The sequence below is a fragment of the Hirundo rustica genome, chromosome 3 (genome assembly GCF_015227805.2).
Source record: "Hirundo rustica isolate bHirRus1 chromosome 3, bHirRus1.pri.v3, whole genome shotgun sequence".
In the NCBI taxonomy this organism is placed as follows: domain Eukaryota; kingdom Metazoa; phylum Chordata; class Aves; order Passeriformes; family Hirundinidae; genus Hirundo; species Hirundo rustica.
Window position 1 is genome coordinate 114308405 of NC_053452.1, and position 24319 is coordinate 114332723.

At 49.4% G+C, this 24319-nt stretch overlaps 1 protein-coding gene across 1 annotated transcript in view; it reads left to right on the plus strand.

Annotated features, from left to right (window-relative positions):
- Window positions 1-2359: 2359 nt before the first annotated feature.
- The window catches only part of XKR6 (XK related 6), a gene marked incomplete at its 5' end in the record, with an annotated part of 168274 nt that continues 146314 nt past the window's right edge, over window positions 2360-24319 (plus strand). The window contains one exon of the mRNA XM_040058557.2: window positions 2360-3048. Within this exon, the coding sequence (XP_039914491.1) occupies window positions 2360-3048 (689 nt within the window). The remainder of the gene's footprint in view (window positions 3049-24319) is intronic.

The window sequence follows — 24319 nt, forward strand, 5'->3', positions numbered from 1 at the left end:
ACAGCCAGTGCCACCCACTGCAACAGGCAGGGGCACCTTCCACTACACCAGGTTGTTCCAAGTCGTATCCAACCCGGCCTCAAACACTCCCAGGGATGGGGAAGCCACAGCTCTACCATGCTCTGAGTACAGGAGAGGGACAGGAGAGGGGCAGGAGCCCCCCATCCCCAGCACAATCACAGGAAGGGAAAAGAAAAAAAGAAACCCAAAGGAGGTCCCAGATCTGCCAGGGACCTGGGAGCTGCTGGAGGTGGGAATGTGGAAAGCAGCCTGGCCGAGGATGAACTGAGTGGTGATCCTGGGATTTGAGGTGGAACAGATGACAGGGACAGGGCAGCTGACACTGGATTGGGGAGCTGATTTGGGAGCAGGATGGGGTCAGCACAAGGGAGTCCAGCTGAGGCTGGTCTGGGGAACAGTGGTGTCAGCACTTGGGCCTTGAGGGAAGAAGCACAGTGGAACTTTTTGAGTGTCAGAGGAGAGCCAGGAAGAGGGTGAAGGGTCTCAGGGGCCATATGACGAGCAAACTATGTCACTGGGTTTGTTCAGCTGGAGGAGATGGAGGACAGACCTCACTGGGGGCTGCAGCTCCTCCTGAGGAGCATCCCCAGTCTCTGCTCCCAATGACAAGGACAGGAGCCAGGGAACAGCTGGAGCTGTGCCAGGAAGATTTAGACTGGGTATCAGGGAAAGGTTCTTTCCCCAGGGGTAGCTGGGCACCGACCAGGCTCCACAGAGAATGGGCACGGCCCCAAGGCTGCCAGAGCTCCAGGAGGGTTTGGATAATGCTCTCAGGCACAGAATGGGATAGTTGGGGTGTCCCATGCAAGGTCAGGGGTTGGACTTGTGTGTCCCTTCCAAACCAGAATATTCTATGATTCAGTGTAGATTTTCAGATTTCAAGACGACTAAAGAGATGGAACACCTCTCCTGTGAGGAGAGGCTGAGAGAACTGGGGTTGTTCAGCCTGGAGAAGAGAACCCTGGGGAGATCTTAGAGCCAAGGTCTTACGTGGCTGGGGAACAGGTTCAGGTTGGACATTAGGAGGAATTTCTCCAAAAGAAGGGTGGTTAGACATTGGAACAGGCTGCCCAGTGAGTCTGTGGAGTCACCATCCCTGGAGGTGTTCAAGGAAAGACTGGACATGGCAATCAGGTCTCTGCTGTTGTTGACAAGGTGGTGTTTGGTCATATGATCCAGATGTGTTTTCTAACCTAAATGATTTTGTGATTCTGTGATTCTGTGATTCTGTGAAATGATCTCAAGTTGTACCAGGGGAGCTGTAGACTGGATATTCAGGAAAAAAATCCTTCATGGAAAGAGTGTTCAGGCAATGGAATGGGCTGCCCAAGGCAACCTGATGGTGGAACCCCCATCCCTGGAGGTTTTCAAAACGTGTAGATGTAGAACTTGGGGATACAATTTAGGCATGATCATGTCCATGGGTTAACAGTTGGACCCAGTAATGCCAGAGGTCTTTTCCAACCTAACTCTGTGGTCCTGTAAGGGAGTTCCAAGAAAGCTGGAGAGGGATGTTGGACAAGGGCATGGAGGGATAGGACAAGGGGGAATGGTTTTAAGTTGAAAGAGGGCAAGCAAGGCTAGATGGGATTTTAGGAAGAAATTCTTCCCTGTGAAAGTGCTGTGAGGACAGAGGTTGTCCAGAGGTTCAGAGAATAAGCTGAGTTGGAAGGAACCCACAAGGACCGTCCAGTCCAACTCCCGGCCCTACACAGGAGCATCCCCACCAATACCCACCCCGTGCCTGAGAGCGCTGTCCAAGTGCTCCTTGAGCTCTGTCAGTTTTGGTGCTTTGACCATTCCCTGAGGAGCTCTTCCAGTGCCCAGTCACCCAATATCCAACCTAACCTTCCCCTGACACAACTCCAGGCCATCTCCTCTGCTCCAGTCCCGGCTCAGCACACAGCAGAGCCCAGCGCCCGCTCCTCCTCTCCCCCTCACGAGGAAGCTGCAGACCGCGGCGCGGTTCCCCCCTCAGCCTCCCCTTCTCCGGGCCTCATCCCTGCGAGCCCCCCGCGCCAGGTCGGACGGGGCACGGAGCGTCCCTCCGCGGCCGAACGGCGTCCGTACCCGCGGGCACGGCGTGCGCAAGGCGCCGCTCCCTCCGCTCCTCGCCGGCCCCGCCGCGCTGCCGCCGCCGGTCGCTGTCGCCGCCAGGCGGCCCCGGCCCGTCCCGCGCGCCGCGGAAGCGCCGCCCCCGGAAGCGGCGGGCGGGGGGAGCGGGCACCGGGGGGCAGAGCGAGCGAGCGCCCGGCGAACGGGCCGGGGACGCGGCGGCGGCGGCAGCAAGATGGCGGCCAAGTCGGATGGCGGCGGCGGCGGCGGCGGCGGTGGCGGCGGTGGCGGCGGCGGCTTCGCCCAGCTGCACAACCTGGACGAGGCGGCGGCGGCCACGGGCGGCGGCGTCGGGGCAGCGGCGGCCGAGGTGGCGGAGGAGCCGGGCGCAAGCAGCTCCTTGCACATCTGCCACTGCTGCAACACGTCGTCTTGCTACTGGGGCTGCCGGAGCGCCTGCCTGCGGAACCTCTTCGGGCGGGCCGCCGCCACCGCCGCCGCCGAGCCGCTGGCCCCGCGCCCCCCCGCCGCCGCCGCCGAAGGGCCGCCGGAGGGCGGCGAGGCGGCCGAGCGGCCGTGGCTGGACTGCCTGTGGATCGTGCTGGCGCTGCTGGTGCTGCTGGGGGATGTGGGCACGGACCTGTGGCTGGCGCTGCACCACTACGGCCGGCGGGACTACTTGTGGTGCGGCCTCACCCTGGCCTTCGTGCTGCTGCCCTCGGTGCTGGTGCAGATCCTGAGCTTCCGCTGGTTCGTGCAGGACTACACGGGCGGCGGGCTGGGCGCCGTGCAGGGGCTCAGCAGCCGCGGGCCGCCCATGATGGGGGGGACCGCGGGCCGGCGTGGGGGACCCGCCGGCGGGGTAGGAGGAGCCGGCGGCACCGCCACCCCCGGGGCGCAGCGCCTCTGCAGGATCTCCGTCTGGGTCTGGCAGTCCGTCATCCACCTGCTGCAGATGGGGCAGGTCTGGAGGTAAGGGGCGGCCGGGGACTCCGCCGTGCCCCCGGCGGGGCAGGCGGCGCGCTGGGTCGGGGACCGCGGCCGCGGAGGGGCGGGAGCGGGGGCTGCGAAAGCCCGGTGCGAGAGGGACGTGGGGCGGCGGCGTCAGCCCCTGGTCCGAGGGGGATGCGGGGCGCTGACACCTCCCGGTTTGTGATGGACGGGGACAGTGTCACCTCCCGGTTTGTGATGGACGGGAACAGTGTCACCTCGTGGTCCAAGGTGGACGTGGGTCGGTGTGCCCTGTGGTCCAAGGTGGGTCAGTGTGTGCTGGCCGAGGAGGGGCTGCTGTAGGTGGTTGTCAGCACCTGGTTTGAGGCGGATGTGGGCGATTGTCAGCTCGTGGTCCAAGATGGGCATGGGTCAGTGTCGCCCTCTGGTTTAAAATGGGTCACTGTCCTCTGAATGAGGTGGGGAGCTCTCAGCTCATAGTCCAAGGTGGACGTGGATCAGTGTCACCTTGTGGTCCAAGGTGGACATGGGTCAGCGTCCATCTCCTGGTTCATGGTGGACATGTCACCTCCTGGTTTGAGGTGGATCAGTGTAATTTCCTGGTTTAAGTTGGGTCAGTGTCATCTCGTGGTTTGATGGGGGTCAGTGTCGCCTGGATGGGCTGAGGTGGGTCGCTGTCCCCTAGCTGAGGTGGACCAGATGGCCACTGCTGTTACCTCATGGTTTGAGGCAGACGTGGGGCAGTGTCATCTCATGGCTTGAGATGACCATCACTGTCCCTTGGCTGAGGTGGGATGGATGGGGGTCCGTGTCACCTCATGATTTGAGGTGGCCATGGGTCACTGTCCCTGGCTGAGGTGGGGCAGATGGAGGTTGTTGTCAGCTTATGGTCTGAGATGGACATGGCTCAGTGTCACCTCGTGGCCTGAGGTGGTGGTGGTCAGTGTGGTGCTCCCCACTTGGAGAAGAAGGGCAGATTTGGGGGTTGCTCCAACTTTGAGTGAGGAGAGACCCAAAGAGAGGAGCGATTCCCACAAAATGAGCCTGGGGGCTGAGGTCGGGGACATGGGGGTCATTGTCACCTCATGGTCTGAGGTGGCCCCTTGCCAGTGCTCCCCACGGTGGAGGAGGTGTCAAGGTCCCCCTTGTGCTTAGGGGACATTTGAGGGGACAAAATATGTCTGTGGGCCTGAGGTGGGGGGGAGTGGGATTGGTTGGTACAAGCAGGACATGAGATGGTGCTCTCCACGTGGAGATTTGGGGTGACCCCTTCTTTAGTGAGAAGAGCCCCAAAGGGAGCAGAGATGCCCCCCAAGTGAACGTGTGGGGCTGGGAAGAGGGGAGTAGGGCTGCTGTCACCCCACAGCTTGGAGGGGACACAGTTCTGTGCCCACCATGGTGTGAGATGGGATTCTACCTCGGTGGGAATGAGATGGTGCTCCACAGGCATGGGGCAGGATGAGGAGGGGGGGGTCATGGAGCTGCTCTTCCCTCCAGGACAGGCCTGGGGCTGGGGGTGACCCTGGCAGAGGCAGCGCTGCAGAGGGAGGTGCTGTGACCCTGGAGGGGACTCACGCCACCACCCCCCTCCCGGAGCCAGGGGCAACCAGGAAAAGACCCCATGGAATGCAGGGGCTGCTCCAGAGAGGGTCTGCAGGGGGATGGAGCCCTGGCTGCCGAGCACTGGGACGTGCTGGTTCCAGAGGGGTGATGTCCCCCTGGCACAGATCCCGTAGGGATGAGGGGTGAGGGTCTCATCCCCAGCCAGTGGAGCGGGAGCTGCTCGCTTGCTGACTCCCCCTGAACCGAAGGAGCGGGTGGTGGAAGAGGAAAAACGCAGCGCGATGCCTCGGCTGTGGCTTTGGAGAAAGGAGAAACCTCGGCGGGGACGGTGGCGGTGGGGCTGCCGGCATGAGCCTGGAGGGGCCGGCATTAAGGGACCGTTCCCTGCCGGAGGGAGAGGTCCTGGGGTGGAGGAGACGCTGGCCAGAGGACGGGTCTGGGAAGTGACCTCAGGCTCGGCAGGAATAAAAAAGCATCCTCCAGTGCAAGCTGCAAATTACGTTATCCTCCCCAAAAAGAGAGGTGGGAGGAGGCAGGGAGGGATTCTCCAGGATGAAAGCCTGTGGATGCAAACGCTGCCACAGAGATGTCGGGCTTACGGAAAGAGGTGGTGTAAGGACAGCTGTAAAGAACCCGGCGTGGCCCAGCATCCTCTGAGCTGGGGCGCGGGTTGGTAACGTGGAGGGGCTGTGAGATTTGGGGTGGGGGTAGAGGGACAGCTCTGGGTTGTGTCACGGGGTGGTGGCTGCACCCCCTCCACCTCATGGACGATCAGGCTGTAGGGAAGAGGCTCCAGATGGGGGTCGCGTGGTGTTTGTAGCTTTTAAAATAATCCCTAGGGATCAAGGATTTTTATTTACCCTTTTTTTTTTTTTGAAGAAGCCGCGAGGGTGGAGGGGAGGGGATCTGCGTGGGAAGGGTGCGTGAGATGTGTACGTAGGAAATAAGCCCATGTAATCATGCAGTGCAACAGCAAATACATATTTCTTATGCATCTTCAATGTCATTTGTGCATCGTTCAAAGCACATTTGTTCTCAACTTCTGCTTGGGGGTTTATTCTATTTTTATGGGTTTTTTACGGCCAGGATTTGGGCTGGGGGGTGGCGGGAAGGGGATGTCTGCGGGTGGTGCGTGCGAGGATGATGAATTGGTCCGCGACCCTTTCTGCGGCTTCCCCTGGTGCTCCCAAGTGCTGATCCCATCAGCAAAAGCAGTTCTCAATGCAGATGCTCCTCTGGCAAGTTGGATTTTTCCTTTCTTGGAGTCAGGCAGAAGAAATGATTATGTTTTAGCTGTGCACAAACACCCCATGCCATGGCACGCTCGAGTGAGCGCTTGGGGAGGGGGGAGCTGAAGTGATGCTGGCAGGGACAGAGGGGGTGCATATGGGGGGCTGATTTTTGAGTAATAGGAAGAAACAATGCTCAAGTTACCCAGATTTTTCCCTAATGCAGAGGAAAAACATTTGCTTCTGAGAATGTGCAGGGCTGGGAATGCAGAAGGGGACTGACAAGGAGTGCTGCAGCTCAGATCACGTTAGGTGAAATCAGGGAGCTTTCTCTCCTGTTGATCTCTAATCCCACCAGCGCCCAGCTCCCACTCTTTAAGGCACACTAGACAGCGTGGAGCTGACTCCCAATACCTGACCAGAGACAGAATTAACTTCCTGGGATCTGTGGAGCAGCCTCCACGAGGGTGTCTTTTTGCATTCCCACTACAGCTGCTGCCAGCACCATTTAAAATTAATCTCGGATGCGGTGACGGGACTGATACTGGAACGCACTGGTTTGGCCGCCTTTGCCTGCGGCACAGTCGCTGCATGCTGGGGAGAAGTTTAGACGTGGGGATGAAAGAGGAAAACCTAGGACAGCGAAAGTTCAGTGCGTAATGCTCCGAGCCCGGTTTCCTGTGGGATCACGGATCCGTGCTGCCGCTGCATGGAGTGTAAGCGGGCTCGTACCTTACGTAGGGGATGTCGTGGGTGTTGCTCAGCAGCTGGGAGCGAAATCGTGGAGAATTAGAGGGGGGCAGGTTGGAGTAGTACAGGAATTCTCATCCTGAATACGTTTAGGTAAATATGCGTTTGGATTTTGAGGGATGACACAATTGCTGTGGTGGCTTCTTCTCGTAAATACTGGGAAGGCTCGCCAATAAGATGGTGAATAAATAGCATTTTATAGCAGAAATATAAATATACATCGGGATCTTATTTTAGCAAGGCTGTCTCTTCATTTTGTCAGGATTGTGGGAGAAGGAGCTTGTTTTGGACCAGTCTGGATGGAGGCTTTGTTGTTTGTGTCGTATTCAGAGGGCGGATCGTGACCAGGCAGGAGGGCTGAGGGGGCAGTGTGAGTGCTGAAGGGGGGCTTAGTGATATTCCTGGGGTTTTTGTGTTTTTTTTTAGTTCAGCTGGGATCTGAAGGATGTGTTAATACTGTCTGTCTATAGTGGCTGTTGGAAAAATAGTGAAAACATATGTGTGTGTATAGATACATATATTTTGAATTCTTGCTAGGAGTAGTCTGATCTCAAATGGATGCCAGCAGTCTCATCTCCAATGCCATTCCCACCAATAAAGCTCAGCTCCTGGGGTTTTTACTTTCGTATACCTACAATATTCACCTTTCCTCTCAAATCTTAGATTGTCTTGAGGACTTGAACAATTCATCCAGACTATCCAAAAAGTGAAGAATGCCAATTGGGGCACGTTATGCTCATTATACAGGTGCTGCAGTGCAAGCTGCCAAGGGCTGTTCCTTGAGGAGGGATGCTGTGGTTTTTGCCAGAAACAGGATGAAGACAGGGCTGTTCCTTTTGCCAGAGCCGTTCAGATGTGTAAATTCAGGAGAGATAGAAGTTTTGGTATCTTGAGTAGTTGCACAGGTTTTTTGAATGACAGGAGTGAAGTTCCCTGTCTGATGCACCTTCCCTTAACCTCTGCTGGAAGTGGGTTACTGGGTCATGGATGCTGCCCTGGAACAGGGGGTTTAGAGTGGAAAGTCCGATCCCTTGCGTTGTGCCGTGCTATTAAAGCAAACATTATTGGATTCCATTGGATTAACGGGATGTGGAGCTGGGCTGAAATGAATGCTGACCAGCTGGAAGTCTGTGTCTGTTAAACTATCAGTGATGGTGAGTTTTGGGACCTGACTGTGCTCTGTTTATGGGGCTTGTCATTAAAACAGATTTGAATACAGATCTGGGAGAAAAACATTCTCTACAAGAAACCCCAGCAAACCACAACAACCCTTGTCACTGTTGTGACATTAAAAATTGCCATGTGTACGTACATGGTGAGAAATTCCTAACATTTAGGCAGAGAGTTGGCATCTTTTTTATTAGTGGAAAGACCAAATCTGTGAGTTGTTCATCTTCGGAGGTGGAAGGATGAATCAATGGGTTTAAACGGAATATGTGGCATTTAATGACTTTGTGTTGAGTGGATTCAGGCTCTTCCTAAAATACTTTGTCTGGGGTGAACTTTGTGATTAAGAGGCACATTATTTTGGATAGTTTAGAAGTACAGGCAGCAGCAACTCTGAAGTTTTCTGCCCAAATCTCTCAAAGTGGGAGCCATCTGCTTCTCAAACAGGAGATGAACCAGAAGCTGCTGACCTAATGCTACCTCCTTGTCTTGGTTTGGGATGTTCAGCTCTCTAGAGCCTTTCTGTAAATTTACTGCTTTTCCTGGCATGCTGGAATATTTTTTTCAGCTTTTGCTGGTTAGCTTGTCTGGCAGCTGAGTTTTTCCTTTTAGCCAAGTTTTAACAGCTTGCTTTTATAGTACGGAGTTTTGTCAGCTTTTGACAAGTTGGCAGAGGGAAGACATTCTGGGATAGATGATAAATATGTTCTCCCTACAAAAACAGGTCTGGGGTATAACTTTTTGTGTTTTTTCCCAGCGAGGTTGTCCTCCCTTCCAAAAAACTTACCCATTCCACTCCCATTTCTGCAGGATCTCCATAAGGGAGTGCTGGGCTGTGGGTGTAGAGGTCCAACAACATCTACAGAACCCGTAGGTTGTGAGAGAGTGGAAATAATAATGACAATAATCATAATAACGATGGGAAAAGGGCTTTATCCCTTGAGAGGGGTCTCCATGGGTGGCGGGCGGTGGTGATGCTCCGTGTTTTGTTGAGTGGTTCCCACTAGAGGGGGTCCAACCACAGATGTTGGAGCGGATCTGCTGGGCCAGCCTTGGGAGGGCAGAGATTTCTCCAGACCTTTCCTTGGGAGAAATAACATCCTGCCCTGACCTGCTGGGAACTCCCCTTCCCGTGCAACCCAGTGTTTCTGCAGACAGGATGGCTTGGGCAGGTGGGGAGTGGGATTTGGAGGAGAAACTGGAGTTTGGTTTGTTTTTGGATGATGTTGAGGAAGAGCTACGTGGTGCTCTGTGGCTGGGCAGTGACAGCAGCTCATCACCCTCCTGCCCTGGTTTTTTGGGGAGGAGGAAATGGAAGCAGAACTGCTTGGGTGACCTAAATTACTTCTTACTGAAGCCAGCATAAAATTTCCACGGCTTTCAAGGTGAAGACACTGTTGCAAGGTATTTTGGGGACAGCATCTCCAGGAGTCCAAAATCTGCAAGGGAACCCAACTGCTTTGAAGCTGGGTTGCAGGCTGCTTTCCTAAATGCTCCCACCCATGTGGACCTTGACCACAACATCCCTTTTCAGCTGTTCAAGCTGAATTCCAGGAAAAACAGCTGTTTGGGTTTTTTTACCCACTCTCCCTATGGCTTTATCTTTAATGCCAGTGCTTTTCCTCGTGGAGGGGAGGCAGGGTGCCAAGGGAAGGAGAAGAGATGGCTCACCATTTTTTGTGTGTTAAAATTCCAGGCTCTGTATTTCCTACCTTTCCAGACACTTCCATTTTGCTTCTAGCTGCACTGAGCCAGCTTTATTCCTTGCAGTGGTTCTCCTCTCCGAACAAATGTAGGTTATTCAGGGAGCATTTCTTTTAATGAAAAGGATGAAGAACTGATGGTGATAAAGCATCTCTTTGGAGGAGTGCTGCTTGCTCTGCCTTGAGACTGCAAGGAGCAGAAATGGGATGTCAAACATGTAATTTTCCTTGGGGAATGAAGGTGTGCCTGTGGAGAAGTCTGGATCTCTCACACAACTTCACTCTATACTCATCTTGCTTTATTTCCCTTGAATCCTGACTTGATTTTTAGCACCTGACTGTAGTGAAAATCAACAGTAGTACAAGGCAGTGTTTTAACACCTGGAAGATTTTAGGTAGGAGGAATTGTGAGTCAGAGCAAGGCTTTGCTTGAGAGAAAATTAAATTGTAATTAAAGGCATAAGCAAAGAACATGTGCCAAATATTGTCACTTCATTGACCCACCTTCTTCTGATGTGCTGGGATTCAGAATGATGGCCAAGCCTACTGTGATGCTTTAGGGCACTGAGATGCTTTTCCAAACAGGATCCCAAGAAAACAGGGGAAGAGCTTTCCAGGGGAGGAGGATCTTTAGAAAATCCTCCAACCTAGCAGCACTCTGATGGAGGGAGGAGCACCTTGTATTTTTAACCCTGTGAAGCAGAATTGCTTGATCTGTGCAGGGTAGAACATCAGACACATCCCATATCCTTTGGGCTGCAGTTTCAAGGATGCTCCCAAAATCTTCTGGATTGTGGGACTGAGCATTTAACTGTGTCCCAGAAGCAGCCCATTGCATCTCTCTGTGGATGAATTTTTTTTTTTTTTTTTTTTTTTTGGTCACTCTCTTCACTTGGGATTTACATTTCCTACCATCCTGCATTCCAGTTTCAGCCTGTGTTTGATTAAATGGAAATGCTGTAGCAGAGGAACCACATTTACAGTGCTGAGGAGGAGTCTCAGGAGTTGCTATTTGTCCATCCCTGAACAAATTTCACTGGTGGGCTTTTGTTATTTCAGTATAAATGGGTGTTTTATTCCTTACTCCCATATCTTGAACCAGGAACAAAATCAAATCTTTGCCAAGAGACAAAAAAGTAGAGCAAAAGGCCATCATCCCCAAAACTATAATGGGACCTGGAGACTGTGCTGCTCCTCACGTCTCCTTTTTTTGGAAATCTGTGAGAGCTCAGATTCACCTCTGAAGTAGTCACAGTCTGTCCTTAAGTGACTTCAGCTGCGCAGAAGATCTTTTGCAGAATTGGCAGCTTTGTTGAAACCTATGTACAAGCCCAGAGCTTTTATCATGACCTCCTCTTCCTCTGCTCCTTTCTGATTTGGTTCACCTACAGCAGGATTTGGGGACTTTGGCATCCCAAAGAAATATTCCTGTGTTATAATGGAATAGAATCATGTCATAGAATGGTTCGGGTTGGAAGGGATCTTAAGGACCATCCAGTTCCACCCCCTGCCATGGCAGGGACACCTTCCACTATCCCAGGCTGTTCCAAGCCCTGTCCAACCTGGCCTTGAACACTTCCAGGGATCCGGGGGCAGCCACAGCTTCTCTGGGAAACCTGTGCCTGGGCTTTCCCACCCACATAGGGAAGAATTTCTTCCCCATATCTATCCTAAATCTCTCATCTTTTGGTTTAAAATCTTTCCCAGTTGTCCAATCACTATCTGTCACATAAAATCACTCTCCCTCTTTTTTATACCGCCTTTTGTCCAGGATGTGCTGAGGGAAAAGGCATCTTCTCCCTGTCCCAAAACCCCATGGGCAATAGAACTAAGACAGGAATTTCTCGTAAATGCTGCCTCAGTGCCCTCTAGATGATCAATGAATGGGCACTAGGAAAACCAAGCCTGTTGTGAACAGGTTTAAATGGACACTGCAGAGGTCTCAGCTCATGCTGTCAGCTCCTGAGCTACATCACCTTTTCTGCCTTCACATGTGGGATGTGGGAGAAGCTTCCCATAAAACCCCCACCATTTTGACAGAACTCTTATTAAAAACTCCTCAGGAGCCATGATGCAAAAGGCTCTGGCAGCTGGAGCTGCCTTTATCACTTTGCTAATTAAACCTGTGGAAAAACCCCAAACCTGAGTGAGGGAGGATCATGTCCAGCTGCCAGAACCTCCCTCAACTCATGGGGTTCTGTGGGGTTTTCTGTAGGGGCAGGGAGCAGGATCATATTTTGCTTCTGTGATGGACACTGGAGTTAACAACTCTCCAAAGAAAAGCGAAGAGAGATGAGCTCCCCCCATCCTTTCAGTGGGGTGGCTCAGGATCATCTCCTAAAGCAGGGACATGTCATATATCTCCCCGTGAGTTTAAAGAGTTCCAGTCTCTGGGGAAATGGCCGTTCTCCCATTTTCTCTTGTAGAAAAAGATCAGTTTAACTCCTCGTGCTTGGATCCCCCACACAGGCAGCCCTGGATGACAGGATGGCAGAAATACGTTGCCTGATCTACCAAACACAGAAGACAGCAGTAAAGCACCAGGAGTGGTTTTGGGTTTGGGATTGGAATTCATCCCAGTTATGTCTAAGCAAGGGAAAAAAGAGCAACGGAGGCCGATGTTGTTGAAGTAAAAATTGTAAAGAGTGGTATAAGCAGAAGGCATTTAAATAATGTAAACAGTCTGGCATGGGAGGAAGGATGGGAGGCATTCCAGAAACAAAGGGAAAATAGTTTTAAAACATGGCTAAAAATACAGCAACTCTTGAATTCCAGAGATTATCTCAATTAGCGCTTTTTCAATATATCTTTACAACAGAATTGTAGGAGTTCACAAAAGATAATGGAGGCTATGAGATACGGAGAAGTGATATTAATTTGTTTAATTAAAAGGATGAAGGGCTCCCTAAAATAAGATTCACTTATCTTCTGTCGCAGGGAAGAGCAGGGTTATATTTGGAAAACTGCAGCTCATGGCACCGTAGTGTGGAGAAAGCATGGAGAGAGCCAAGGCTGGGAGGAAGAGCCCCTTCTTCAGCCTCAGCAGTCCCTTGCTCAGTGACTTTCAACAGCAAGTCCTTTCCCATGGGATTTATGTGCTATTAGAGCAAAATGGAATGATTTTACATTTCCAAGAGGATTTTGTTTGATGTTTACAGAGCAGGAATTGTACATTTTCGTCCAACAGAAAATCAAATACTCAGACATCAGAGCTTTGAGGGGCAGGCAAACGTGGTTTAAGCTGGGAATCTGTGTGTGTGAAGCTGTGCGTGGATGTGCTTGATGTCCTCTGGCTCCAGAGGTGTGTGGCACATGTCAGAGTTTATGTCCAGCCTCAGCACTGCATATCCATCCCTTGGAATGGGGGAGAAGCATGCATGGATATCCAGCTGGAAGTGTAGAGGGAGGCCATAGGGGCCAGGGAGGAGAGAAGACCCTCATGCAGATCTAAATTAAATTAACCCCCCTGGATGTATATTAATATGTTAAGTAGCACTAAGCTCTGTATCCCAGCTCAGCAATATTTTGAGGCACTTTATTGCTTTAATGGAGGGGTAAAATAGAACCTGCAATTATAGTAATTTTTTCTAATTGAATATTTTGCTTTATTCTTTCCCTTTCAAAGCATGACTGTAAGTACCAGCCTTCATAAAGCTTTGGAAATATTTATACTTTCCCTCTCCGGCAATGGGTGTAAATATGCTTTTTCTGGGGCAGACTGTTTGGGTCCCTCATGGATGAGGAGCAGAACAGCTCTGGAGAGCGGTGGGCAATGCACCTTCCTCTGCTCCTTTTAATCATGGAATTCTGGGATGGTTTGGATCCAAAGGGCTCCAAGGATCATCCAGTTCTGATCCCTTTCCATGGGCAAAGATACCTCCCTCCATCCCACATTGCTCCAAGCCCTCTCCAGCCTGGCCTCGGACACTTCCAGGGATCCAGAGGCAGCCACAGCTTCTCTGGGCATCCTGTGCCAGGGCCTCACCACCCTCACAGGGAAAACTTTTCCCCATATCCCATCTAACCCTACTGTCTTTCAGTTTAAAGCTGGGAAACACTCGTTTCCCATCAGGGAAGGGGGGGGGACCGTGATGTTACAGTCTCAGTATTTTCTGTCATCCTGCATGGGCTTGATGCGAATGTCAGGTGTCTTTTTGATTCATTTCCTGTCCGTGCAGGGGTAGTGGACAATCACAGCTGTTATTCCCAGGCCATGTTCTGTGCAAGCAGATGAGATCCTTGTTTTCTGCCACCTAAACTGAGTTTGGGGAGCAGGACAGGTAAAGCTCCTTCAGGCTCCTACTGGAGCAAGGTGTAAATAGTTGGTAAAGGCAAAAGCTGAGGGGCAGAGTCTTTGCCCAAAACCAGCCAGGTGAGGCAGGATGCTGACTACGGGGGATTAAACTCCAAAGCTGATGGTATAATTGGGTGTCAGTTGAGCTTTTTGAAGTAGCCATTTTCAGTGGCAGCTCTTCAAAACGAAGTTCCTCCCTCCAGCTCCAGCCTCAAACAGGCAGCAAAATGCAGCTAAATTAACATAATAATTGCGTCGTGCATTCCGTGTGTGTGCTGAATCTCGGGTTTAAAGAGGGAGATTTGCCGATACTCCCTCCGTGTGATGGGATGCTATCAGTTGGACGCTGTTGCAGAAGCTGTCTCCTCGTCTAAAGGGGACTTTTGATCCGATAAACTGCTTATCTCGTGTAGTTGTCCTTTCATCTAGCGTGGGTTGTGTGTGACGGCTGATGGAAGGCACGGTACTGTGGCTCGTTTATGAATATTAATTAGAAATGGAAATAATTTGAAACACTGTGCACTGACAACTCTCCGAGCACCACCAGCTGCAGAAATCCATCAGTTTTTCCCTCGTGGAAGACTCACAAATGCGGGGAAGGCGCTCACGTCGGGGTGTGAAGTCACCACACGGAGTCTGTCACGCCAACACGTCGGCGATGCAGCGGGAGGCTGACTCGGGGCTTTATTTCCCAGCGTTTGTTATGGCTGGGCTGGGAGGGAATGGTTTCCTTGGGAAAAGCTGCAGCACTGCCTTGCCAAGTCATGTGCATCCGAGCCGGGGCCGGAGCTGGAGGTTGAGGCTGTGCCTGGGCACGTGGCTGTGCCGAAGGGCAGCGCGATAAGGCTTTGGCGCCCTTGTTTTAGTGAAGGACATGCTTTGCTCCTGAATGCTTAATCTTACCTTAGTCCTTGTCACTCCGGGCCCGCTGTCACACGCTGACGTAAATGCATCGTGCCGCTGACGCCGGCAAAGGCTCCAGCCCCAAATGTGATGCAGCTCGCTCTGGGATGATACCAGAGCCTTTCAGGGAATCTCAGAATAGTTTGGGCTGGAAGGGACCTTAACGATCATCTCATTCCAACCCCTTGCCGTGGGCAGGGACATACTTCCCCTTTCACGATCCATCTCAAAGTCCAACCATGTGCACTGATCAAAGATAGAGCCCCCTTCATCTCACTTGCCAAGAACTCATCCTCCGTGGCCACATCTCCTCTTGGGAGCTTGGTAGTGACAGGATTTGCCCTCTGGCCCTGAGATGAGCTGGCACAGCGTTGCTGGTTCTGTCACATTAAGCTTTCTTGGTTTTTGGGAGAGGGTGGCTGCCTCCAGGATGCCAGCTGGGAATAGTTCTCGTGGTGCTTCTTGAGGGGCTTGTAGGTCCCAGGGTTGATCCTATGCTGGTTGAGCCTTGAAGGCTCCCTGCCTAGTAGACAAGGAGGAGCCTAGAAGGATGAAACACAGCTGAAGGAAAATGTTCCCATTACTTAAGGTTAATTTTTATTTTCTGATGAGAGTGTGGGCTTGTTTTTCCAAGCTGATAAAGGCATATCCAGCCTGTCAGAGTCTCCAGCAAAATCCACTTCTAGCTTTTGGACATGGCCATCAGATTTACCTGTTTAGGAGTAAATTTATTTTACGACTCCTGTGCATGCACCAGTGGCGGAGGCCAGATCCCTTCATTGGATTAGACTGTCATTGTCATCTTTGGGAGAGTTATATTCAGTGGGCCACTTTGGAATTGATGCTAAGGGGTGAATCCCAGGTGAGGAGAGCAGAGAAATGCCAAGACATGTCATAAATCATGGAATGACAGAGTGGTTTGGGCTGGAAGGGACCTTAAAACCCTTCCAGTTCCAGTCTGTCTGATGGGCAGGGACATCTTCTACTGTCCCAGGTTGCTCCAAGCCCTGTCCAGCCTAGCCTCGAAAACTTCCAGGGAATTTAGCTGAGACCCAAACACTCATATCCTTGTGGGCTCGTCCTGCTCGGATGCTGGTGGAGGAGGATGTGGTTTGTTGCTCCTGCCGTTTTCCTGAGTGCTTTGCTCTTTGGGAAGGACCCGCTGGGGTTAAACTGGGACCATCCTCGGGAGCTCAGGACACGCAGCGAGCCAAAAATGTGCACTTCTGGGGTCACCCATCATCACCCAGACCCCATCCCAACTCTAATTTGTGGGTTGTTTATTTATAAAGCGAGCCAAGTAATTAACTGCTTGCCTTTAAAACTCCTCGGAGCCCTTCAAACCAGTGCTTTAAAAATGGGTTGATTATTCCGCTTTCTTCAAAGCACGGGGTATTAGGAAAAGTCGGCTCCTTGCAGGCACGATCCTCTGGCAGCCCAAGGCACTCCAGGGGTGCTGCGCCGTGTCACACACGCTCAGTGTCACAAATCACTCGCCTGTGAGTGCCACTTGCTCCAAGTGGGGCATGACGGCTGTCACAGGGCCGGCTCCACCGTCTGCCATCCTCACCTTCCCTTTGGAATTTATTCCCTTCCCCCGGCATGGCTGGGGTTGGGTTCTTTGAACCAGCGCTGGCTTTGCTTTTCAATCGTGAGCTTTAGATCTGGGATAATAAAACATCAAAGTAAACCAGATTGTTGTGGATACAGGAAAAAAAAAAAAAATCAGGACACTCAGTAGGACTTCGGGGAGTAATAAATTTGTTCTATATTTAATCTCGTATTTATCGCAATGTCAGTATGAGACCACTTCATTTTACTACTTTAACTGTAGCTAAGAATAACTGAATCCTTGAAATATTGAGAAAGTGGCTAATACCTGGTGGTAGCTGATGGGATCCAGCTTTAATAGTTATTGATTGGCTTCAAAAAGCTCCCAGTAATATCACTTCTGAGCTACTGTATGTTGGGAGTGCAAATCCTATCAGTTATTTAAGATTAGAAGTAATTGTAGATTTGCAGCTTAATCATCCCTCAGTAGGTGAAGCCAGCCAGGACTTGAGGTGTCATTTATAATTTTGCAAAAAATTATGGTTGATCTGCCCTGGTTTTATTGTGGGAAAATCTTGGCATCCCAAAATTCAGATATTCTCCAGCATTTCCTCAGCTTGCTCTAAAATTGGTGCAGCTTTTCTGATGGGAATGCAAAGCTCAGTTTGAAATCTGTTTGTCAGGCAGTGGACACAAGGGACAAGTGACCTCTGTGGAGTTGGTCTTAGTGCTTGGTCCTTTCTCACAGTGCCCCATGTCTCAGAAGGGGCTGAAAAAGCCCACGTGTCCTCACAGGAAAATAAAAATTATCTCTGAGTAATGGGAGTATCATCCATCCAGAAATTCAGGAGAGCAAAAAATCAGATTAAACATTGCTTTTGAGTACTAAAACTCTGCCTGGGTAACCTGACATTTACCTGTGCTTCAAAACAGCACCTTTAATGATGCTTTATTACCGTTTGTATTCTTAGTCTTTGTTTTACTGCTCTGGAGTTTCATAATCCCATTTATCAAAACATTTGGGGTTTTGCTGTTTCTTTTCTCCCTGGTATGGCTTGTTGCACAATTAGAGCTTCGTTAAAGGCTCTCATTATATTTTTTTTGGTTGTGATCAAGCTCTGCCTGCAACGAACCACTGAATTTTCTGTTTGAACACACCGATGTCCCTGTAATTTCCTGCTGCTCCTTTCACTGGGAACCGTCTCTTTGACATTCCTGGGAAGTGACCGATTTTTTATCAGCGAGGGCACGCTATTTCTAACTCTTTTATTTTTCTTGTTGATATTTAAGTGCGTTCTGAGAGGAAAAAAAAGACAATTTTTCCAATTTCCTGCAATTATCGAGAGCTGTGTAACTGCAGCCGGGAGTTTGAATTCAGGGGTTAAGTTGAATTTCTGGTGGCTTTGCCAACTTCTTGGCCTGGGACTGGATTATTTCCCCCTTTTTTTCAGGAGATTAGGGAATTTATTCGTGAAGCAGCGCTCTTAACACAGGTGTCTGAGGCGCTGGGAGGTTCACACCTCCTCCATTTACTTTGAATGAAATGCTTTTGCCATCCTGAAACTGGTTTTTGGGGAAATGGTGAGGAAATCACATTTTAACTTGGAATATTTATTTTGGAATAATTCTGCGGTGGGATTTTAAGTAGGAATTGATGACTGAGGATACACTATTTGAAGAATCATTATTTAGAGCAGATTCCCACATGGAATCTGGGTCTCACTGGGGCAGAAATCTGTTTAAGGATCCTGACTCCTGGAGGAGCCAGGCTGGGACTGGGGAATTGTGTCTGGTTGGGATCTGCTGCTGGGTATGCTGCTGTGAGGCTTGTGAGCCCTAACTAAGAATGAAAATGCATGTATTTATGATCTTTAAGTTCCCTTCCAAGCCAAACCATTCCATGATTCCATGATATTTAGAGTGGATATTCTGCCTAGCACTGCTCCTTATGGTCAGTGAAAGGGTCCTTGTGTCGCTCCCACTTTCCACTGGATGTAGGGTTAATTGGTTGTGTGAATTAACTGAGGACTAAGCTTCATTAGGCTGCCATTACCAGTGCATTTGTATTCTTCCTGTCCCAAATCCTCCATGTCAATCAAAAGAGGAGTCTGCATTCTTAGGAACAATTTCACCATCATAAAACTGAAAATTTTTACCAATCTGACTCCTTTAAATATACTTACTTCTCCTCCAGTCCTTTTTCCAAGAGGAAACCTTTCAGTAGGACATTAAATGTGTGTTAACTCTAAGGGCAAGGTTGTGTTCCCGTTTGTGAGGCAGGTGGGACTCTCTGATACCCGTCAAGAGCTCTGAGATGAGGTGTGTCCTGTCCTCTTCTCTTGGCATTGCCCTTCATCTGTTTTCTGCTCTTTACTCTTTCTCTTCTGTGGGAGTGCGTTTAACTTTTCACAGAATTCTTGAATTATAGAATCATTAAGGTTGGAAAAGACTTCCAAGACCATCAAGTCTAGCCTATGACTGATCCCCACTCAGAGCACTGAGTGCCACATCCAGACCTTCCTTGGGCACCTCCAGGAATGGGGACTCCAAACCTCACTGGGCAGCCCCTTCCAATGCCTGACCATCCCTTCAGGGAAGAAATTCTTCCTGATGTCCAGCCTGAACTTCCCTGGCACAACTTGAGGCTGTTCCCTCTCCTCCTGTCCCTGTTCCCTGGGAGTAGAGCCTGATACCCCCTGGCTGTCCCCTCCTGTCAGGGAGTTGTACAGAGCCACAAGGTCCCCCTGAGCCTCCTTTTCTTCAGAGGGAGCCCCTTCCCCAGCTCGCTCAGCCAGTCCTTATCCAACTAGTGCTCCAGAGCCTTTCCCAGCTTGGAAGATACTGTTTTCTTCAGTATTGTTGAAGTTGGTTGAAGTGTTTTATTTGGATTTTTTTCTTGTCCCCAAACTCAGGGGTTCTGTGCAATCAGCGCTTTGAGTTGCTGTTGTTATTGTTGCTTTTAAACTGAGCATCCCTGGGGCTGGGCTACTCACTGCATTTATGGAACTGAGTGGCAGAAACCCCATAACTGCAACATTTTATTAACCACAGCATCAGAGAATTGCTAAGCTTGGAAAAGCCCTCTAAGATCATCCAGTCCAACAGTTCCTGCAGCACTGCCAAGGCCACCGCTGACCCATGTCCCCAAGTGCCACATCCACACAGCTTTTAAGTGACTCCTGCTGTCCTGGGCAGCCCCTTACAAAGCTTGACCACCCTTTTGCTGATGAAATAGTTCCTAATTTCCAGTCTAAACCTCCCCTGGCACGACTTGAGGCCATTTCCTCTCATCCTGTCAGTTGTTATGTGGGAGAAGAGACCAACCTCCACCTGTGCACATCCTCCTGTCAGGTAGTTCAGGCTTCGGAGTTTCCTTTGATCCATGTCAGTTTTCTTGGATCTCCTAAGAAATGGGATGTCTGTCCGAGGCTGACTCTCCCTGCCCTTCAAACATCGTCTGCTGGGGTTACCTCAGAAAGTTTCAGATGTTTGGAGCTTGGGTACCTTTGGCTTTTTAATAAAAGACAAGATTCTTAATAGAAATACCACTTGAAGGCCTGACAAACCAAGGCTGGTTTTACTGAAAGTGATGTTACTGAATTTCAGAAAACCTTCCTCACAGGAGCAGGGAATAACCATGAAAATTCACCATCCCAGACATAAAATTTGCTCCCACGTCCTTTTGCCCATGAATCTCATGATAAAAGAAATTATTTGCCCGTTAAAGGGTATCTATTACTCTTCCTAATCATAGGAATAGAATTAGAAAAAGGAATTCCTGCTTTAAATGAGGCTGTTTACCCAGTTCTGTGGTGTAGCCGTTATTTCCCTCCATGCACTCTCCCGTTCATTCACAGCAGTAAAGTGTCAGATACATCTGAAAACCTCCAGATTCAGTCAGCAGTCAGCTTTTGTCAGTTTATGATCTCACACTCTTTTTTTCCCCCCCACAGGAGTTCTGTTACCTGATAAAGCTGTATCTCTTTGGGTCAAACCAGTGGGATTATCTAAATGAGGCTGTTTGCTCTGCCATCCTTCCCGACCCGACTCTGCTGTGCCTTTGATGGGAGCCCTTCCTGGGGTGTCCTGCACTTGTTCCACACTGCCTTTGGTGAATTAAAGAAGTGACTCCGTGTCCTGAACGGTTCAGGGTGACAGGGATAACCAGCTTTTGTGCACAGCTGCCTGTGATCCGTAATAACTGCTAGAATGAAAGGAAGGAACCACAAAGCCTCAGCAATATTTGGTGTTTTTAAAGTAGTTCTGATTTAAGCGTAAAATACCTTTTTTTTTTCTTTTTTTGAACTTTATCAGTTACTGAAAACTGTTCACAATGCTTGAAAGGTCCTTTCTGGCAGTACAGGAAAGTACCATCAGAGATCTCAGGCCAAAGCACCATTCAGCTCGTTATCTTCTTTCTGATGGCAAGCAGAAAAGAGCACAGCTGGCCCAGGAAAAGGGGTTGGATCTGGGCAGATACGTCCTGACTTTCCACCAGGTTCTTGTGCCATCATCTGGCATTTGTGGTTTAAAAGTTCCTGAGCTGGAGGTGGTGTGTGTTTCATAGCCCATGATGGATGCCTTAGTCCTTTGAGGGGTTTTGGCAAAATTTTCTTAGGTGGTTTTTTGTTTTGTTTTGTTTTGTTTTTGTTTTTTAATTATATTTTGCTTTGCTTGGTGTCTTCTTGCTCTTTTCATTAGGACGGTTCCCACATACAGAATTTCTGGTGGGAGGTTCCGTGCCATCTGGATGATTTTCAAGTTCCCTTTCAACCCAAACCTTTCAGTGATTCTGTGAATTCTGAGGGATTGAAACTTTTCCTGCAAATATTGGGAGTGGGACACAGTTGTTTCATTTGGGGCATTGGGGGGGGGGTTGGTTTGCTTTCATGCAGATTCCTCTGTGGAATGGGGATTACTTGAGCTTTACACGTAGTGAGTTATCCTGAAGAACTGAAAGCAGCAGGGTGAGTTTCTGCCCCTTGCAGAGAAGGAAAATACCTGTCCAACAAAAACTTTTCCATAGATTTATTGTGAGCACTATTTTTTAGTGAAGCAAGGTACTGAATATTCCAAAGTCGGTTTTCCAGCTTCATTGTGGTGTCAGTGTTGACAGTTGGATTCAGTGATATTTTTATTGGGTAATTCTGTTTTGTGTGTATTGGACTTTGGGAATATGTATAGAGAAAATACTCTTGTGCTGTCAGAATTCTTAATGTGAATGTGTTATTTGCTCTGCAGTCAAAGGGTGTTTAAGCGAGACGGATTTTATTAAATCATAGAATCCTGGGATGGTTTGGGTTGGAAGGGACCTTAAAGCTCTTCTATTTCCAGCCCCCTGCCATGGGGAGGGACACCTTTCTAGAAGGTACAATTGCATTTTAAAAGTGCCTGTGCTCTCTACAGCTGGTGAGCTGTGAAGAGGAGGGAGACCCAAGGAAAACAGGACCCCCTTCAGATCAAATCCTGTCTCCCACAAGGGATGTTGATACTGATGAACAAAGGTGATTTTACACCACAGCTTCAGCAGCAGAGCTCCTCTCTGAGATGGGTCACTAATTGTGGTTTCTCTCCTTTTTCTCATCTTTTACCACTTACAGTAACTCCCCGCAGGCTCTGGGGAGAATTGGTCCCTGCAGATTTCTCTGCAGCAGGTTCTGATCCTGAGATGTACAGCAGGATTTGAGGAAAAATCCTGGAAGAGGGCAAGCACTGAGAAGGGAGAGTGGGCGTTGCAAGGAGATGGGTTGGCTAAATATTTCCTGTGAGGGTACCAAGGGATGTAATAATGACTGATATCAGAGGGGATGGTTTGAAAAGAACAGCTCATGTCTGATTTCAGCCTCTGGATAACGTGGTTTGGCTCATGCCTTGGAGCTGGCAGTGCAGGAGCAGCTCAGGGAGAAGGTGGAGAGCTGGTGGATGAATTGAGGAATTTCATTGCTTCAGCAAGAGGCAGCGTGAAGTCTTGTTTGAAACTCTTCTGAGTCTGTAAGGGCAGAAGACAAAAGCAAAAAGTTGAATTCAGGATCACGAGAGTTTTCTGTGATTCTGCATTGTAGGAAGGAAAATTCCAAGCAGCTGCAGCCTTTCATTCCATGCAGTTAATGGCATTTTCCCATTAAATTAATTTATTTTCTCAAATCACAAATGGATCTATAGTATCATTCACAGATGTTACTCGGTGCATAAAACTTGGATGTCTCTTCATACGACCATGGAATGGTTTGGGTTGGAAGGGACCTCAAAGAGAATCTCATTCCAGCCCCTGCCATGGGCAGGGACACCTCCCACTATCCCAGGTTGCTCCAGCCTGGCCTTGGACACTTCCAGGGATCCAGGGGCAGCCACAGCTTCTCTGGGCAACCTGTGCCAGGGCTTTACCAGCCTCACAGGGAAGACTTTTTTCCTATCATGACTTAAATCTCTCCTCTTTTAGTTTAAAACCATTCTTTTATCTCACCTGAAAGGTAAAGCCGTGAGCTGCAGGTGCCTTCCCAGCACTTTGGAGCATGCAGACCCCAGGTCTATGCTGCCAATCCACCTGCTCTGCCTGAGCACTGAGCAGATCCCAGGGAGACTTTTCATCTCCTGCAGGATTGCAGGCCACAGACCTCGTGTTCTCCAGGATGTGAGCAGTGTGTAATATTGATTGGAATGCTTACTGTAGTTATTTATTGCCTTCATTAGCAGGGAAGAGATGAGAGACTATCACAGTGTATTAAGTTGTCCCAGAGACACCTGGATAGTAAATTATAAATAAACAGTCAACAGTAGAGTAGAGCTGGTGGAAAGCTGGGATGGTCAATGTAGGGATCTACCAGCCAGGCTTTTTAAATCACTAATGTGCACATTCAGCATGGTTATTACTTCCTGTGGCTGGTAATGCTGTTTTAGGGGACTTAAATGTCTGGAGACATGGTTTGACTGAGCTAATTGAAGTCCATCTTGAGATGCCTCTTCTCTTTTGCACAGGACTGAGACTTTGAATACATGTTTTCATAGGATTTCATCAGAGATAAACCCCCCAAAACTGCTATTTTGCTGTAAACATACCCTTCCAAGGAAGGGGAAGATTGAGCTAAAATGATAATATCCCTGTATTGATGATTGGCTGGAAGAGGGAGGTAAAATCCTGGGTAGAATAAGGGTAATTCCTTGTGCTGCCCATTCCATTTCCTTCCAGTTTACCACCAAATAAACTTTTATCCTGAGGGTGATGACTCTGTGTGTGCTGGTGTGGGATTGTAGCATTTTTAACTTCACTGATTATCGTGACTGTTGTGGTTAACTGTTGGAATCAATGATCTTACAGATCTCTTATGATTCACCCAGCACTCAGCTTTTACTGGAGCCTTTTGAACCCAGAACCTGCCCAGAGCCCAGTACTGCAGCTGTCAGGCCTTATTTTATAAGAAAGATAAAACTTACATGGCCGAAGGGACCTCAGAAAAAAGCTCAGTGACAGAAGGACCAGTTGAAGACAGTGGAATTGAAAGTGGCCGAACTTTTTTGGTCGCTTTTATTTGTATTTACTATAAAAAAATAAAAAAAAACCAACAAACCTGCAGTTCTGCTTTACTTGAAGCTGCCGTGACTCGTAAATAAACCGTTGAGCGCTGTGCTCATGGCCTAAACCACTGGAGATGTATTTAAAGCCATAAACCCTGTTGCTGCACTTGTGTTTTTGTTTTAAATCCTGTTTGCGCAAGGCTGTTAATTTACACAGGGCTTTACAAACACAGATAAGACACTTTCCCTGCCCACATAACTCTTTCTTAGAAGTCTGGGCTTCCTGAATTAGTTCTTTGTCCAGGTATTAGGATGTCCCTTCCTTTCCTTATGTATCCCCGTGAGCAATCCTTGAGCCAGGATTTTTGTGAATAGACGTTCCTTCACCCAGCGGAGCTCTCATCCCAGCTGGGCACTGGGCTCTGTTTTTTGGGAGTAATTTTGGGGTGGAAAGTTCAACACCCAGGCTTGTAGGAGCAAGCCCAGGCTTTTATTAATCCCCAACTCCTTATGTTCGTGCATAAATAATACCTGAGCGTGACAAACACTAGTTAAGACATTGTGCATTAATAATGACACTTCTTGGCGTTTCCTCCTCAGATTGGGAAGGATGCTCTTTG